General features: G+C 45.2%; 1 protein-coding gene across 5 annotated transcripts; it reads left to right on the plus strand.

Moving 5' to 3' along the window:
• Nucleotides 1-5,594: 5,594 nt before the first annotated feature.
• On the plus strand, nt 5,595-17,447 carry LOC120915670 (TAR DNA binding protein). Of its 5 annotated transcripts, none has more exons than XM_040326370.1 (7): nt 5,595-5,701; nt 8,790-9,039; nt 10,325-10,488; nt 10,573-10,713; nt 12,191-12,250; nt 13,992-14,162; nt 15,794-17,447. In XM_040326370.1, exons 1-7 carry the CDS (start codon nt 5,642-5,644, stop codon nt 16,310-16,312), a joined length of 1,365 nt encoding a protein of 454 aa, XP_040182304.1. In that variant the 5' UTR covers nt 5,595-5,641; the 3' UTR covers nt 16,313-17,447. The 5 variants fall into 5 exon arrangements, with proteins under 5 accessions (XP_040182304.1, XP_040182305.1, XP_040182306.1 ...); XM_040326371.1 differs by having other exon boundaries at nt 13,995-14,162; XM_040326374.1 differs by having other exon boundaries at nt 5,684-5,775.
• Nucleotides 17,448-18,132: the final 685 nt, after the last annotated feature.

Genomic DNA, 18,132 nt, shown 5'->3' on the forward strand with positions numbered 1-18,132 from the left:
GAAAGTAGTGCAGACGCTTCTTCAAAGTCGCACTAGTGCCCTTGAAAGGAATAGGGTGCGATTTGTCATGCATTTGATGTCCAAAGTCCAGGGCTTTTTTTTTTCAGAGAATAGGTGCAGGAACTCCCCCCTTCTCGGTTACCCTTTGTTTCTGCTCCCTACCCACCTCTGAGCATTGTCCATTGGTTCTACCCCCCTACCCACCTCCCAGTACCAGCCCTTTTAGAGAATACAGAACCAAGTATCATCTTGTGCTACTTAGTGATTTGCACGGAATTTGTTAATAACAAGAAAGAAAGTAAAATAGAGTGCAGTAAGCAACAGTAGACCCCCCCCAGCAACGACAGACCTCACCCCAGAAGAAATAGATCAATCACACAACAATAGACCCCCCCCAGCAACAATGGACCCCCAGCAACAAAATACCACCCCAGCAACAATAGACCCCCAGCATGAGTAGCTATGACTAAGCATTGATATCCAATGCGAAGCGCGTCAGCTGTTTTTCCCACTGTATGCTGGTACCTGTAGTGCATTTTTCCTTCACCCAAGGGCACGTCTTTTTAAGACTTTGGAGTGCGGCTGTCCATATGTTCCTTCTTTTGCACAACAATAGACCCCCAGCAGCCGGCATCAATAGGACCCTCCAGGAGCCAGCAACAATAGACCTCTCCCTCAACAGTAGACCCCTCCCAGTAACAATTGACCCCCCCCCCTAGCAACAACAAACCTACCCAGCAACAATAGACCTCCATACAAAAATTGATTCCCTAGCAGCCAGCATCGATAGACCCTCCAGCACACCCTAGCACTCCTTGCTATTACATACATTCATTGCTGAAGGTGCCGGAACTGCGTTCCCGCACGTTCCCCCAGAAAAAAAGCCCTGCCAAGGTCGCATGGCAAATGGCACAAGTGTGATTAGAGCAAAGTCAAGTGTGAGAGGAGTTAAAGTGGAAGTAAACCCTCCTGGCATTTTCAGCCAAGGAAGCTGCCATCTTGGCCTCTGTTTGATCTTCAACTGCCATGTGATCAGTTATGACACCAGCCATTGGAAGGTTTGGCAGTTTGGTTGAGAGCACAACCAATGGGACACTTGCACTCACGGCACTTGCCGGAAATGTAACTGTTTTTTGAAACTAGTAAATCGATGGGTTTACTTCCACTTTAACCCATGATGTTCTGGCTTGGTGAAAGATCCGGATGAGTCTGGTTTACATTTGCACTGTTTAGACCTCTTATAAATCTTGAGGTAGGGTGACCAGACATCCCCAGTTTCAGGGGACAGTCCCCTGATTGAGGACACTGTCCCCGGACCAAGTCTGTCCCTGGTTTTGTCCCCAGATTGGATTGCTTTCTGGCTGGTACTTGGTGGTCTTTGGGGGACACGGCACTTTATTTTCAAAATGTGAAGAGAGTCACACATCTACACTCATCACCGGCCACTTTATTAGGTGCTCAATTGCTTGGAAACACAAATTGCTAATCAGCCAATCACATGGCAGCAACTCAATGCATTTAGGCATAGTATTATAGTATCATAGCAGGTAAGGTCAAATAAAAACAACAGTTCAACCAGTGTAGGTGCGTGTGTCAGTGTCTAGAATCATTTCCCATATACCTGTATGTTTTGCTCCTTAAAGTGGAGTTCCAGGCCTTTTTTATATTTATTAACCACTTCCATACAGGGCATTTTCACCCCCTTCCTGCCCAGACCAATTTTTAGTTTTCAGCGCTGTTGCACTTTGAATGACAATTGTGTGGTCATACAACACTGTACCCAAACGAAATCTTTGTTTTTTTCCCCCACAAATAGAGCTTTCGTTTGGTGGTATTTGATAATCTCTGCGGTTTTTATTTTTTGCGCTATAAACAAAAGAAAAGCGACAATTTAAAAAACAAAACACAATATTTTTTACTTTTTTATTTAATAAATCTCAAAATGTAAAAAAAAAAAAAAAAATGTTTTCCTCAGTTTAGACCGATACGTATTCTTCTACATATTTTTGGTAAAAAAAATCGCAATAATCGTATATTGATTGGTTTGCGCAAAAGTTATAGCGTCTACAAAATAGGTGATAGATTTATGGCATTTTTATTTTATACATGTTTTAACTAGTATTGGCGGCGATTTGCGTTTTTTTACTGTGACCGTGACATTGCGGCGAACACATCGGACACTTTTGACACGTTTTTGGGACCATTCACATTTATACAGCGATTAATGCTATAAATATGCATTGATTACTGTGTAAATGTGACTGGCAGGGAAGGGGTTAACCACTAGGGGGCGTTGAAGGGGTTAATATGTTCCCTAAGGTGTGTTCTAACTGTAGGGGGGAGGGGACTCTCAAGGGGAGGAGACCGATGTGTGTTCCTCTGTACTGGGAACACAAATTGGTCTCCTCACAGTCACCGCTGACAGGAGGTTTACACACACAGATCCACACTCCTGCCGTGATTACCAGCAATCGTGAGCGTTGCCGCGGGCACAGATCGCCGGGAACACAGGACGTCATATGACGTCCACCCGGATCGGCGAGGGGTTCCTGCCGCCGTCATTTCACAATGACGCGGTATGGAAGTGGTTAAAAGTCAGCAGCTACAAAAAGCACAGCTGCTGGCTTTTAATAAACAGAAACTTACCTGTTCCACTGTCCAGAGACGCGCCACCCGGAGCTTTGCTCCTCCCCCCTCTCCGCCGGCGCCTCCATTCACAGTGTGGGCACCCAGCCTACATGACGGGATGTGATGAGTCGCCTAGTCGGTCTCTGGGCGGTAGGAGGAAGTGGGACAGGAAGTCCCACTCCTACTGAAGCCCCACTCCCCCCCCAAAAAAATGACATGCCAAATGTGGCATGTAAGGGGGTGAGGAGTGGATTAAGCGGAAGTTTCACTTTTGGGTGGAACTCCGCTTTAAGATGCACATCTAAGAGTCTCCTAAAACTGAGAATGTCCCAGGCAAAATCCCGAAAATCCGCCTCTGATCTGATGTCCATGGTGTGGCGGGTGCAAGAGAATGCGGAGGATGGCTCTGACTGCGCTGATACTGATGAGACTGCTCTGATGAGATAGCACTGATGAGACTGCTTTGACAAGACTGTTCTGATGAGACTGCACTGATGAGATAGCACTGACAAGACTGCTCTGATGAGACTGCTTTAACAAGACTGTTCTGATGAGACTGCTCTGACTGCACTGATGAGATAGCACTGATGAGACTGCTTTGACAAGACTGCTCTGATGAGATAGCACTGATGAGACTGCTCTGATGAGATAGCACTGATGAGACTGCTCTGATGAGATGGCACTAAGGCCGTGTACACACGGGCAAACATGTACGATGAAACCGGTCCGCCGGACCGTTTTCACCGTACATGTCTGCCCGGGGATTTCTGTACGATGGCTGTACTAACCATCGTACAGAAATCCGCGCGTAAACAATACGCGGGGCGTGTCCGCGGCGTCGCCGCGGCGATGACGCTGCGACGTGGGCGGCCCTGCCAGTTAAATGCTTCCACGCATGCGTCGAAGTCATTCGACGCATGCGAGGGATGGCGGGCGCTCGGACATGTACGGTAGGTCTGTACTGACGACCGTACATGTCGGGGGGACAGGTTTCCAGCGGACTGTTTTAAAACAAGTCCAGAAATATTTGCCGGCTGGGAAAAGGCCCGGCGGGCAAATGTTTGCTGGAATCCTGCACGCTCGGGCCTACACACGACCGAACATGTCTGCTGAAACTGGTCCGCGGACCAGTTTCAGCAGACATGTTCGGTCGTCTGTACGGCCCATTACACTGATGAGACTGCTCTGACTGCACTGATGAGACTCCTCTGACTGCACTGATGAGACTGCTCTGACTGCACTGATGAGACTGTACTGAGGCTGCACCAATGGACACTAATGAGACTGCCCTAATGAGACTGCTCTGACGATATGGCACTAATGAGGATGCACTGATGGGCACAGATGAGGCTGCACTGATAGGCAATGATGGGCACTGATGAGGCTGCACTGACTTTAAAGGTTAAGGTTTTCTTTTATCCAGCAGTTACTGGACTGGGAGAAATTGGTCAGTGCATTTCTCGCTGACACTCCTCACTGACACATCACTGAGGCCCCTTTCACACAGAGGGTCCCATCAGGTCTGCCTGTCAGTTTCTCAGGCTGATGGTAAGGTCCATCCATCCCTATGGACAGGCGGATGTAAACACTCTATTTAACCACACCCCATTAAAGCCAAGCCCAATATTTAATGTAATTTAGACCACGCCTATTTATTTTCCGCTGTGGCACGCTTCGCCCACCACTCATTCGTATACACCACAGCCGGGCACGCCCACAAAAAATTGATTGCCCGCCCCAAATACAATACTGCTCCACCTACACTGCCCCAAAAAAAATGTCTCTAATAAGGTTTGGGAAATGTTGTGTAATGTACATATTGGGCTAGATTCAAGTAGTAGTTACGGCGGCGTATCTCCAGATACGCCGCCGTAATTTCAAATCTGCGCCGTCGTATCTTTACGCCGATTCTCAAAGGCAGATACGTTCAAAAAATAGGCTTCCTCCGCCGACGTAACTTGAATACGGCGGTGTATAATTGTGTGCAATTTTACGCTGGCCGCTAGGGGCGCTTAGGTTGTTTCCGGCGTAGAATAGGCAAATGACCTAGATACGCCGATTCACAAACGTAGGTACGCCCGGCGCAATTTATTTACGTTGTTTACGTTAGGCTTTTTCGACGTAGGGTTGCTCCTGCTATTAGGAGGCGCAGCCAATGTTAAGTATGGACGTCGTTCCCGCTTCGAAATTTGAATTTTTTACATCGTTTACGAATAGGGCCGGACGTAATTTACGTTCACGTCCAAAGCAATGCCGATTTGAGGCGGAATTTCGAGCATGCGCACTGGGATTCTTCCACGAACGGTCACCATTAATTTTAATAAAACACGCCCCCCTCATCGTCATTTGAATTAGGCGCGCTTACGCCGGCCCCATTCACCCTACGCCGCCGTAAGTTAGGAGGCAAGTGCTTTGTGAATACAGCACTTGCCTCTCAAACTTACGGCGGCGCAGCGTAAATACGATACGCTGCGCCGCCGTAAGAATGGGCGCAGCTATCTGAATCTAGCCCATTATATTATCAGAGCTGTGATCATCCGGGGTCTGTACACGTTGTAGGTGGAGCATTGTTAGTTCTGTATGTGAATGGTTCTCTTGTATGTGTTTATGGGTGACTAACCCGGGACATTGTATAGAACTATATGTGGGATGTATACATGACTATCCCGGGACATTGTATAGAATGTTTTGAGGTAAATATTGTCAAAGGCGATATTTGAGAACAATGAAGGGCGAACCATGCACTAGAATCTGCGCATGCGCGCCTCGGCCGCAGACCGTACCACTTTACTCCCCTCCCAGAGGGGTGGACCGCCTCGCTTCTCCTTTCCCCGCTCCGTGCCAACCAACACCATACACAACCTCACACATCACATTCGGATTAGTAGGATATATCCGGCGGGGGCTGGGAAGAGACGGAAGATTTGAGCGAAGGAGATAGCGGGAATTGGTTTGGTCCCGGTCCGCTCCCCCCCTCCCCCTGTGTCGGGAGGTGGTAGGTTCCTCTCTTCAGATGAGGATTGGAGCGGAGGTTGTCGGGCGCCATTTTGTGCGGGAGCTGAGTTCGAAGGAGGTGAGAGCCGGTTCGGTGTGTGCTTTTCGGGTCTTCACTAGGGAATTCTCCGGTTTTTTTCTACACTAGAGCAGGTGTGTGTGTGCCGGGAGCGGAGGCCTAGTCAGGGGAGGCGGAGAGGGGTTGGAGGCCTGTGTGGCCGCTGAGGAGGCTTCCTAGGTTACCTAGGCCGGGTTTCCCCATAGAGCGCCCGCTATCTATTCCAGGGTGCGGCGGTAGGGGGCAGTGTTGTGCGCCGTTCTTCGCCTAGCTCCATCCCCCCCCACGTTTTGTTAGAACTTTATTTGAAATGTACAAAACGTACACTTCATTCACAGCAAAGCCATGCGCTGTGCTGCTGTACGTTGCCATGTGTTACCGCGCACGGTGGTAGGGGGCAGTGTAGTGCGTGAGGCATCGCATGGCTCGCTCCCCCACTTTTTTTTTTTTTTTGTACCAACTTTATTTGACAAAAGTACATTGTATTCACAACAATGCTGCACATTGCCATGTGTTACAGCTGCGGTGGTAGGGGGCAGAGTAGTGTGCCATTCATTTTATTTATTTATATATATATATATATATATATATATATATATATATATATATATATATATATATATATATATATATATATATATAAAATTTTTTAACCCCTGGACCATATTGCTGCCCAAAGACCAGAGCACTTTTTGCGATTTGGGACTGCGTCGCTTTAACTGACAATTGTGCGACGTGGCTCCCAAACAAAATTGGCGTCCCTTTTCCCCACAAATGGAGTTTTCTTTTGGTGGTAATTGATCACCTCTGCGGTTTTTATTTTTTTGTGCTATAAACAAAAATAGAGCGACAATTTTGAAGAAAAAAAAAATATTTTACTTTTTTCCATAATATATATCCCCCAAAAATATATTGACTTTTTTTTCCTCAGTTTAGGACGATACGTATTCTTCTACATATTTTTCGTCCCTTGCATCACATGCCCCCCCCAACTTTTTGAATTTTACAGAATGTACACTTCATTCACAGCATAGTGCCATGCTATGTGCTGGACTTCTGTACTTTGCCATGTGATTTGGCACAGTGCCATAGGCTGCATTGTAGTGTGAATGAGACCCATAGCAGCAAACTGTTGTTTTTTTGGGTGTCTTTGTGGTGACAGGCATCTTATAATTCAGTAAAATTTCTATCACTGCAAGACAAAGGCATGAGCTAGTATGCATACTAGCTCATTATGTGATACTTGTCTCTGATCGAAGCCCCTGCAGCTGGCCTCTTGGGCGGCCAACATCTTTCCCGCACGGTAGCCATCGGTCACGGCCTTCTTTCCGAACGACATGATCGCCATTGCTGAAGTGCGCCTGCACAGTTGTCTACAGTGCATGCGCTGTAGGCATCGGCGCCCATTATTTTAGTAAATATATCTTAAAACTGGAGGTTTAGGAGATATTTCAAGTGCCTACAGGTAAGCCTTTATACTAGGCTAACCTGTAGGTTAAAGTGGTTATAAAGGGTTTACAACCACTTTTTTTTTTTTCACTTCAGCTGGGCAATTTATTTTTATTACATGGAGCGTTGCTTTAAGTATTGGGCAGATCGGTTATGCTTCGCTCTCTTTCCAATTTAAATGTACCTTTAAATTACACTACACAGCAAGGGTTAACAACCACTTTAAAAGAGAATCTTAAACTTGCACTTATTTCTTATTATATCCCCATACCCTGCACAATTTTTTTTTTTTGGATGGACTAAGGCAGGGATCGACAAATCCCGGGCGCTAGGTTGCCATGGCGACTAGAAATAGTGTCCTGGCGACTTGGCTTGGAAGGTGGGCAAAAAAAAAAAAAATCTTTTTTTTTTTGTGAGCTGGTGGTAAGCCGTTGGTATTACAAGTTATTACCACCAGATGTGAGCTGGCGCCCTCTGGTGGTGGCCGTTGGTATTACAAGTTAAGCATTACAAGTTAAACAGCAATTCTAATGTCATTTTTCACTATTTTCACTGCCATCTTTTTCCCTCTAATTAGAACCCCCAAACATTATATATATTTTTTATCCTAACACCCTAGAGAATAAAATGGCGATCGTTGCAATACTTTCTGTCACGCAGTATTTGCGCAGCGGTCTTACAAGCGCACTTTTTTGGGAAAGAATTACACTTTTTTAAATTAAAAAATAAGACAACAGTAAAGTTATCCCCATTTTTTTTTATATTATGAAAGATAATGTTACGCCGAAAAAATTCATACCCAACATGTCACGCTTCAAAATTGCGTTTGAACACCGTTTACATATGCGGGCGCTGCTCACGTATGTGTTCGCTTCTGCGCGCAAGCTTGTCGGGACGGGGTGCGTTTTCTGGCTCCTAACTTTTTTAGCTGGCTCCTAGATTCCAAGCAAATTTGTCAACCCCTGGACTAAGGGAGGGATATAACCCCTGTCAGGTTATATCTGCCCCATTGCCGCGATGTACTTTAACTTCCTGTCCCATAGCCAACATAAAAAGTGATAGGAAATTCCTCCAAAGAGAGGCAATCCCAGGTTGTTGACTTTTTTTTTTGTCCTCATTGGAAGATTCCATCTAGTCCTGTTCTGATGACAACCCAAAATTGGGACCTTTTTTTCACTTTCTGTGGGAAACGTAACTGGGACAAATGGAGAGGGTGAATCTCCCTATTGGGGAGACAGACGGCAATAAAATCCTGACCAGGGATCTAATCCCTCTCCTCTATCCAAAATTTAAACAAAAATTGCTTTTATTTATAATTTAATTCCAATGCTGAATACAAGATCAGTAAACAAAATCCATAATGGAATGTGCCTGGCACTTTGTAATGGCGGGCGTATTTAGCTGAAACCTTTCGCATTTGCACTTTGTGTCCCCAATGTTTAGACAAGTCAAGGGAAATTTCTCAATGGCTGACAGCATAACACTTTTTTTGTAATATGGGGAAGGGTAAGAACCTCTGTCATGTTTTTACTATATATCTGCCAGTGCCACCTGCCCCTCATTTCTTATCCTGCTGTCACTGGGACAGGAGAGGTGAATATCTTTCTCAAAAGGGTTACAGGTAACAATAAAACTGAAGTGTTCTTTTTGTTTTCCTTAGTTTGCAGCCATGGAAATGGAATATATTCGCGTGGCGGAGGATGAGAATGAAGAACCAATGGAAATTCCCTCTGAAGATGACGGCACCGTCCTCCTATCAACAGTTACAGCACAGTTTCCAGGCGCATGTGGCCTTAGATATCGGAATCCAGTGAATCAGTGTATGCGTGGAGTCAGATTGGTGGAAGGAATCCTTCATGCACCAGAGACCGGATGGGGAAATCTCGTTTACGTTGTCAATTACCCCAAAGGTGAGTGCTAATTAAAGTGCTCAGTATTTGTTGGGTGGATTCTCTCACTTTAGGCGGCTGCACACCCCAGTGCTGTCCCACCTGTGCTATAGGGAATGCTCCGCTAATACCTGGGTTTGATGCGGTTTAGCTGCACTTTCCCATAGACTTGAAACCTTACCAAAACCACAGGACCTCCAAGGAAGTCTATTGGAAAGTGCAGGTTGACTACGCTTTAGCAAAAGCTGCCCTTTTTCAGGGACTCGGTGGTGGGATCTTGCACCAAATTTGAATCCAGCCTCATACACGGAGCATTTGCCCAACCCGCCTTGCCTCCGGGCAGCAACATTTTGCATTTTGGACTGTCATATAATCTGTATATACAAATGTGTGATGCTGGTCATGTGACCTGCACAGCTACAATCAAAGGAATTGTCTTAGTTTGAAACGTACACAAAGCTGAGCATGTGCACCTGCTTGCCAATGCTGCTCTGCAGAATCTGAAGTGGGGAATGTACTGGAGGGAGGGACTCAACGGCAGGATCAACCAGGGTTGTTTTTGGGGTCCTCAACACACACACTCGCTCTGTTGAGGATTACCCAATTTGGTGTCCAAGCGAGTATGACCAGCATGCAATAATGCATATACAGACAGATTTGATGTGGGTTTAGTGACACTTTAACGCTTGGTGTGTGTATAAGGCCTTAGGGTCTTGCCTTACTGCTAGAAGTGTAACTTACCGTTGGCTGTCAGGGGGCATATAACCTTTTCTCTTGGAAGCACCGACCTTTGAAAGTATAATGTAAAACCCATTTGGTTAAAAATGCAAATGAAAGTCAAAACATTTTGTCTATACATAAAAAAAAAGAGGGGGTGTGTTTGTAATTTTTATTAGTGATCACATTCCTTCTGTTCTCGGCTGCATGGAGAGCTCAGGCAGGAGAAACAGCAGCACATTGAGTGTGTGCCAGGACAATTCTGATCATTGGAGGAGAGCAGGCTCAGTTCCCAGCACAGCTATAGGACTGACCACACTCTGCCCTCATGCCTAGTGTGGACAGTTTTAATAGAAAAGCAGAGGGACTAGCATGAACACCAGGAATTCCATATAAAAGAAGCAGTACAAACGGGAACAGGATATTTTTTCATACAAGTACATGTTGCAGCAGGCACATATTAGGAATACGAAATGTTGGGTTTACATATTCTTTACGTTGTATAGTCAGTAAGTCTCGAGTTTCAATGGTATTAAGCCATTTTTAGTATAGCATAAAAAATGAGCCTGAATGTTTACGTCTCTTACAGACAACAAGAGGAAGATGGATGAAACCGATGCTTCTTCAGCTGTTAAAATTAAACGCGCCGTTACAAAAACCTCCGATCTCATTGTTTTGGGAATTCCGTGGAAAACGACAGAGCAAGACCTTAAAGACTATTTCAGTACATTTGGAGAAGTAATCATGGTTCAGGTACTTTCTTTCTTTTATTTTTTTTTCTTGCTGTAGCGCCAAAAAAATCTACATGTACCAGTTTGTTTAATTTTTTTTTTGCAGGTTAAAAAAGATGCCAAAACGAGTCATTCGAAAGGCTTTGGATTTGTTCGCTTTGCAGACTATGAAACACAGATGAAAGTGATGTCACAGCGGCACATGATAGACGGCAGATGGTGTGATTGCAAACTGCCCAATTCTAAGGTGAGATGTCCTATTTGCAGTGTCTTGCTCTTTAAAGGCTAAACTTCTTTTTTTTTTTTTCTTTAAATGCACATTTGTTTGCAGGTAAAAGTCAATTTATTCTTGGTGCGCTGTAAATGCACTTTACCCAATCATCTTCCAGGACAGCTCACTTGAGATGATTGGCTCCACCTTCAACAGGAAACACAAACCAAAAAGATAAAATAGCTCCCCTTACCTTCCCTCTTAAGAAGTTTTGTTTTGTATTTCCGAACCATTCAGAAGTAATCTGCGTCACATTTTCTCCTTTGGTTCTGGTGATTGTTGTTATTAGTCCCCCTCTGGTGGCTTAAGACTGGGTGTGCCTGTGTTTTAGAACTGTGTGTGTGTGTGTGTGTGTGTGTGTTTTTTATTTTATTATTTTTTTGTCATGCCTCCTGTGGCTTGGGTAGCTGTGTAGGAAGAATCCGTGACATGGGCGGGTGGACCAAGATGGCTGTGGCTGCATCACTTCCTGTTGGGGGGGGGGGGGGGTTGTATCACTATGGCGCGGGTAGAACTTGTGGGTACAATCTGTCCCAGAGGTGTACCAAATGATGCCAGACTGGAAGTGCAATAATGAATTTCCTGTACACGACTTGTGCACTTCTCTCAATTTAAGAGCCCAGTATCCACTTTTGGTGCATGCTGTTTCATAGCAAGCTGTGGCTTGCTAACTGTTTGGCCCAGAGTAGGGTTGTGTTTTTTTTTTTTCCCCCTCTGATCCATAAAGCGGCTATACAGAGGGTTGCTATTTAGACGTTTGATGCCTAATTGTGTTGTTGGAAGTTGCCAGAAGTTTTAGGAAATCATCTTGGCTAATTTTTTTTATACAGGGGTTCCAAGATGGGCCTTTCTTCTTCAAACAGTTCCATTGCAAGGTGGATTAGAGACTCTTATCGGTCTAACCTGCAAGCTGGGGGCTTCAGTGGCCACCTAAGATTAGGGCGCACACCACAACATTGGTCATATCCTGGGCGGAAAGAGCAGGCGCTTCATGGGAAAACATTGCTAGAGCAGCACTGTAGTCTTCATCCCATGCTTTCATAAAGCACTATGGAGTGGAGATGTTATCCAGCCAGGATTTATCCTTTGGAAGGAAAGTTTTGCAGGCTGCGGGGCCCCCCCCCCCTCCCCCCCAGCCATCCTTCCCACTCCCAAAGGTAGGATTTATTAATCTCCTCAAGTGAGCTGTCCTGGAAGATGATTAGGGAAAACCTTGGTTAGTCTTGCCAGTGACGGTATTTCCAGGAATCTTCCAGGACAGTGGATATATTCCCACCTGTTGTGTTTTTTTATTTTTATTTTTTGTTTGTATTATTCACTGGGAGTAAATGTGTTTGTAGGAAATTGGTGTTTTTCCCTTGTGCACGTTGGTGAAGGTTCTTTTTACTTAGAAATGAAGAGGAAAGGTAAAGGGGGGCTATTTAATCTTTTTGGTTTGTGTTTCCTGTTGAAGGCAGAGCCATACTTCTCTCAACTGAGCTATCCTGGAAGATTCATGGAAATACCATTACCGGTAAGACTAACCAAGGTTTTTCTACCTGCATTTTTTATTTTTCCTCCCTAGGAGCCAGCAGAACATTGCACCCATTAAAAGCAGATCACAGGTGCAGTGTCAGGCTACTGCAGACTCTAAATACAACTGTCTGCCTGTACCTCCCATATGGGCAGACAGTTACTAACGTACACTAAGAATTAATGAACTATGAGAACTGCAAGCAATTTGTACATGGAGTTCATTCGCAGATAGCTGTTTGGAAATATCTGCCTTCCTCAATTTTTTATTTATATATTAAATGTTTTTATCTCATTTTATAAAATTATTACAGGATCATCTTTCAAATATTCTTCTTTTAGTGATTAAATGTCTATCCCTTTACCACCTCTCTGCCTTCCCTCCTCCCTTCCTTGTTCCCATTTCCCCCTTTTTTTTTTTTTTTTTAAGACGTTCTGTTTGACTTCATATAACTTTATCCTTTTTCCTTATCCATGAGGTTTCTTCCAACTCTTACTCTGATCTTTTTCCCTTTCTGCTACTGGGGTTATCCCTTTTCCAACCACTGCTTCCGCATCTTCAAATTCTGCTGGGGGCTCTCTGTTCTTTCTCCTGTTGTGGGGGTGTCCCCCACCTCCTCCCTCAATTATTAAACCCTTTACCTGCTCTGTGCAATAGATTTGCACAGGGTGGCCCAGAATCTCCTTTGTGTGCCCCACATAGCAAGCTGTTTGCTATGTGGGCAGACCTGCATCCCATGTCAATAGTTGGGGCAGGTTGGCCCTGCTCCATCACAGGATTTGACTGACTGCAGTGGGAGCCAATGAGAGCCGCTGCAAATGAGCAAAGCGCTGGCTTGCGTGAGGACTGTGGTAAGTATGGATTGGTGGGGGGGGCATACTACCACTTGAAGGTTTATGGCACAGATGTACGGCAACAGGGCGGCCCCTCCTGTACATGATTTTGTGCACGGGGTCTGTGGTGCGCTGATTGGACACAGTGGGGGCCAATCAGCAGGTCCGGCGGATGTAACGTCCACCAGGACCTGCCAATGGTTCCGAGAGTAAACAAGACTGCTATTCTGCCCTAGGGGGAAAATGGAGAACTTGTGTTTCTGCTAGGCAGAAATGCAGAACTGTTTTCGTCTGGTCAAAGCACATTCCCCACAGTTGGAAAGCACCTCCTAGGGACACATTTAATCCTTTGATTGCCCCTGATGACCTCTTCCCTACCAGTGTCATTTGTATAGTGATAGTGCTTTGCCTTTTATTTTTTGTCAGACTTGTCCGCCGCAATGTTGCAGTCCTGCTAAAAATCGCTGATCTCTGCCGTTATTGGTGAAAAAATTAAATAAATATATTCCATAGATTGCAGATGCTATAAAATAAAAATATGCTTATTGGGATTTTTTTTACCAAAAATACATATTGGCCTAAATTTGACTTTTTGGAGTGCCAAAAAATAAACCGCAGAGGTGATAAAATGGCACCAAAATAAATCTCTGGACAAAAAATACTTGCTGCTTCATTCCTTTGCAATCGGCACGAGTCACTTCTGCCGTTTAGAATCGCTTTGTTCGCTACCAATGTGATATTACTGTGAAGTGTCTCTCTTAGAGTAGCTTTAAGTGGCAGTTACAATTTAGAGTTGGCTATTTTTCTGAGCCTAGTGACTAGATCAGGCACATGAGCAGGTAAAGTTTATTTTACGAAGTGTATTTTACCTCTTGTGTATTTTTTTTCCCTTCTCCCTACATTAACAGCAGAACCCAGACGAGCCAACGCGCAGCAGAAAAGTCTTTGTTGGCCGCTGTACGGAGGACATGAGTGCTGAAGAGCTTCGCCAGTTCTTCATTCAGTATGGGGAAGTTGTAGATGTGTTCATCCCGAAGCCTTTCCGAGCATTCGCTTTTGTCACGTTTGCAGATGACCAAGTAAGTTCTGTGCAATGTCTTAAAGCCCCGTATATACATTGGAAGGTGTGTGTGTTCAACCCAGCAAGGAAAAAAACTGACATATGGCTGTACCAACACAAGTGATGTTGATGCAGTGAACTTCAACACCAATAAATGCAAAGATATTTGTTTAAAGTGTTACTATGCCCACAACAGTAAAATCAGTCTGCCTATGCAGAATAGAAAGCTTGTTATACTCACTGTGGAACTTGGAGTTAATCCTCTGCATTGTGTAAAAAGGCTCTTTGATCCTGTGTAGATCCTCCCTGCTCCTGCAGGGTCTCTTGGCAAGGCCAGAAGAGAGACAGTCAGAGTAGCAAGGCTGCACATAAGTTCTATTGCTGGAGAGAACATTTCCTGGTTAATCAGAGCTGTTCAGGTCACATGGTCTTGACATCACACATGTGGGCGTGTGTAAAGATCCTAAATGACAGCCCAGTTGCCCCCGCTCCTCCATGCCCAGTAACTAAAGAACAGTGGGTGGGATGTCACATCTTGATTCATGGATGATTCGCCACCCATAACTGCGTTAGAACATGGGCTATAGTGGAAATCTCTCACCTGAACACTCAGGCAGACCCCTTTGCAGAGTGCCCTCCATAGGAATCCGCAGCCTATTTGCTTGATCCTGAGTCAGGCTGTCTACATCTATTCAGACGCTGGACCTGTTCCTAGCACCCTTGGTAACTTTTTATGACCGCAGCAGGCGCCAATGGCCCCTGCTGCTTTCAGCCAAGCCTGTGACAGAAGAGTTGCTTCGACGTGCACATCAGTGGATTGAGATCGAGCGAAGTATGGAGCGCCAGTTCAGGTCCGCCTAATAAAACTGACAGGCGGACCTGAACGGTCCGTCTGTGAAAGGGGCCTTTAAAGTTTGTGGACGAACTGATTAAGGTTGCTTTCACACTGCTCCATTGAAAAAATATGGTTATGCATTCTTGCTGGGTGTTTTATTTTATTTTTTTTTAATTCCTGGTTGCCTGACAGGGTGCACCTGTAAATCATGGAATGTGCGACTCGTATAAGAATGCAACTGTAGTTGTGCGTTTCAATGGGGTGGTGTGGTTTTTTACGCACACAATGCAGCAAGTTACTCTTAATAATGCAACTGACCGGTGTTAAGAGTTCCAAAGGATCTAAAGTGGTTGTAAAGCCCCCATTCATTGCATTTAGGTGACCGCATCTCACCCTCATTTTACTCACATGAGCCCTCATTCAATCCAGTGTGTGCACATCTACAGTTCTTCTCTCCCCTCACTTCCGGGTCTCGCTGGCTATCCTGGGGCACTGGGAGCCATTGGCTCCCAGTGCAATCAGTCAAAGCCAGTGACAAGGAGGTGGGGGGCCCACTGTCTATAGACGCAGCATGCATGAGTGTGCCCCCCCTCACATTGGAAGTGGCCGGCGGGGGACCCAAAAACAAGAAATTCACGGCTGCTCTGTGCACAGAGCAGGTAAGTATAGATGGTTTTTGGTATGTATTCTGGTAAACTGATCAGTGTGAAGGGGCTCTAAAATTGACTTTAACAGGGTTGCATGTAAATTTCTTGGACGGTGGTGCAAAGCAGATGGATTTTTGGTAAATAACCGTTGATGGTTTTATCTTGCAGGTGGCACAATCTCTGTGTGGAGAAGACCTCATCATCAAAGGGGTCAGCGTTCATGTGTCAACAGCAGAACCTAAACACAACTTCCGATCGCACATGGATAGGGGTGGAAGATTCCAAAGTCCAAACTTTGTGAACCAGGGTTACCCCAACAATAGACCAAACAGCAGTGCCCTTGGTAACAACCAACCAAACAATATGGGGGGTGGCGGTGGAATGAATTTTGGGGCCTTCAGCATTAACCCAGCCATGATGGCTGCTGCTCAGGCAGCACTTCAAAGTAGCTGGGGCATGATGGGTATGCTGGCTAGCCAGCAGAACCAGCCTGGCCCACAGGCCAACAGTCAGGGCCAGGGGAATCCGCCCAGGGAACAGACACAAGGTTTCGGGTCGGGTAGTAACTCCTATGGCTCAAACTCTGGTGCTATAGGCTGGGGCTCACCAAACGCTGGTTCTGGTACTGGGTTCAATGGGGGCTTCGGCTCAAGTATGGAATCAAAGTCATCGGGGTGGGGGATGTAGAAATGATTTGTAAATGAAGTGTATTGGGTGACTGGGGTGAACAAACATTTCCTAATTTTGTGGTAAGTATACTGTAAAATCGTTTTCCTGAAGGTTTTCTTCAAGCGTGCAGCTGTGCCTGCTTTGTAAAGGTAGATAGCTGGATAGATGTGTGCGTGAGCTTCAAAGCTGCATGTTGAAGAAAACCTACTGGCATTACCTGATGTATAACTTTATTTTTTTTTTTTATTATTTCCATTATGTAAATGAGCAATTCTGAATATGTTTAGGACAGTCTTCCCTTATTGTGTTCACTGCTTCGTCAACTGATCTCTGCGCCTCACTTTTGTCTGCCCGGGACCTGGCACACGCAAGCAGCGCTCTTTAATAAGCCACGCTGGACCTCTTCTTCCCCCTACACGTATTACCCTGCAAGAACGCCTCCTCTGCGGCCTTTCTTTAGAACGGTGGGTGAGCCATTTTTTTTTAATCCGCTAATTTTATTTTTATGGAAGACGTGCCAGCGCTTCTGAACGCACGGCTGTGAGGTGGAACCAGAAGGCTTGCTTGAACTGTGGGATTGGTGGTACCAAGGAATGAGAGGCTTGGGTATGAGCGAGAACCGAGAGCGCGTGCGCAGACCTGGTGGTGCATTATAGGAATATATATATATTTTTTAACATGAAGGTGGCGATGTGTCTCTGGATCCATTGACCTTGGTGATTGTGTGCAGAGAGCAGTGGGAGCCAGTAACGTACGAATGTTTCTTGCATTCAGAGGACTTGTCAATTTATGGAAGACTGAGGCCTTTCCTGCCTAAAAGCTTATTGTTTGAAATCAGTTTGTGTACAAAAAAAATTCCCCTCCTCCCCCTTTCCTGAAAACGTCTATTGAATGTGAATGCTGTATGAGGTGTGCATTCTTTTCTGTTCACTGATAATGTGAGTCTCTGTGAATTGCATTTGATGCTGGCGGGGTGGGTGGTGAACGCTCTGGAGTGGCGTGAAATGCTCCCTGTTTTTCTAGAGTGTTGGGACTGTTTTGGTTTGTAAGTTATACCCAGAATGCTGTTTGCTTCAGATACGTGTTTTGTGTTTGGATGCTTTTTACAAGACTTGTCAATGTAGGATTCTTAAATAAAATGGTTTAACTAAAAGTCACTGTCTTGGTGTTTTTATCTCCCGAACACTCAACTGTATTTTATGAAGTATGTCTGCCTTTGTTGTTGGTGCACATCTTTTATCCGAGTAGGTCGGGATGGTCCACTTTCACATGGTGCGGAATCGGCCTGTTCGGTGGGGGAATCTGTCCAACGATCTTCTCTGAGCAGGCGAATGACAAGGTTGTGTTCGTTTTGCTTACGCAGAGTGGACACTGACTCTCCTTTTTACGGGGGGGGGGGGGGGGGGGTCGGATGTAAACAGAGCAGCTATCCGTTTTACATATGATTGCCATCTGATCTGCCCAGAAGGAAGGGGAACAGATTCACCTCCGTTTGTTTTTATCGGGTCAGATATAGGTGAGTGACGTAAGGTGTTTTTTGTTTTAAGAGGTGTGCTGCAAATGCAATAAAATGGTAACTTTACAGAATATGCAAACAATATACCGGTAAATTTGATTTGGGAACAATCAAAAGGTGGTTGTACCCTTCTGGGGAATGGAAGGTAAAGACAAGTAACGGCATTAAAGGGGTTGTAAAGGTACTGTGAGGATTTCTCAGAAGAAATAAGGACATTTAAAAGCAAAATCGAAGGATGAGGTAAGTGAAGGAGGACTGCACTAAGACCCCTTTCACACTGAAGCATTTTTACAGAGTTTTAGTGTTAAAAATTGCGCTCTTG

Source organism: Rana temporaria, chromosome 10 (assembly GCF_905171775.1).
Source record: "Rana temporaria chromosome 10, aRanTem1.1, whole genome shotgun sequence".
NCBI lineage: Eukaryota > Metazoa > Chordata > Amphibia > Anura > Ranidae > Rana > Rana temporaria.

Coding starts and splice junctions, on each gene's coding strand:
- LOC120915670 (XM_040326370.1), top strand. CDS start 5,642: ATGAGGATTGGAGCGGAGGTTGTCGGGCGCCATTTTGTGCGGGAGCTG. Junction 10,489..10,572: donor GAGAAGTAATCATGGTTCAG/GTACTTTCTTTC, acceptor TTTTTTTTGCAG/GTTAAAAAAGATGCCAAAAC. Junction 10,714..12,190: donor GCAAACTGCCCAATTCTAAG/GTGAGATGTCCT, acceptor TTCCTGTTGAAG/GCAGAGCCATACTTCTCTCA.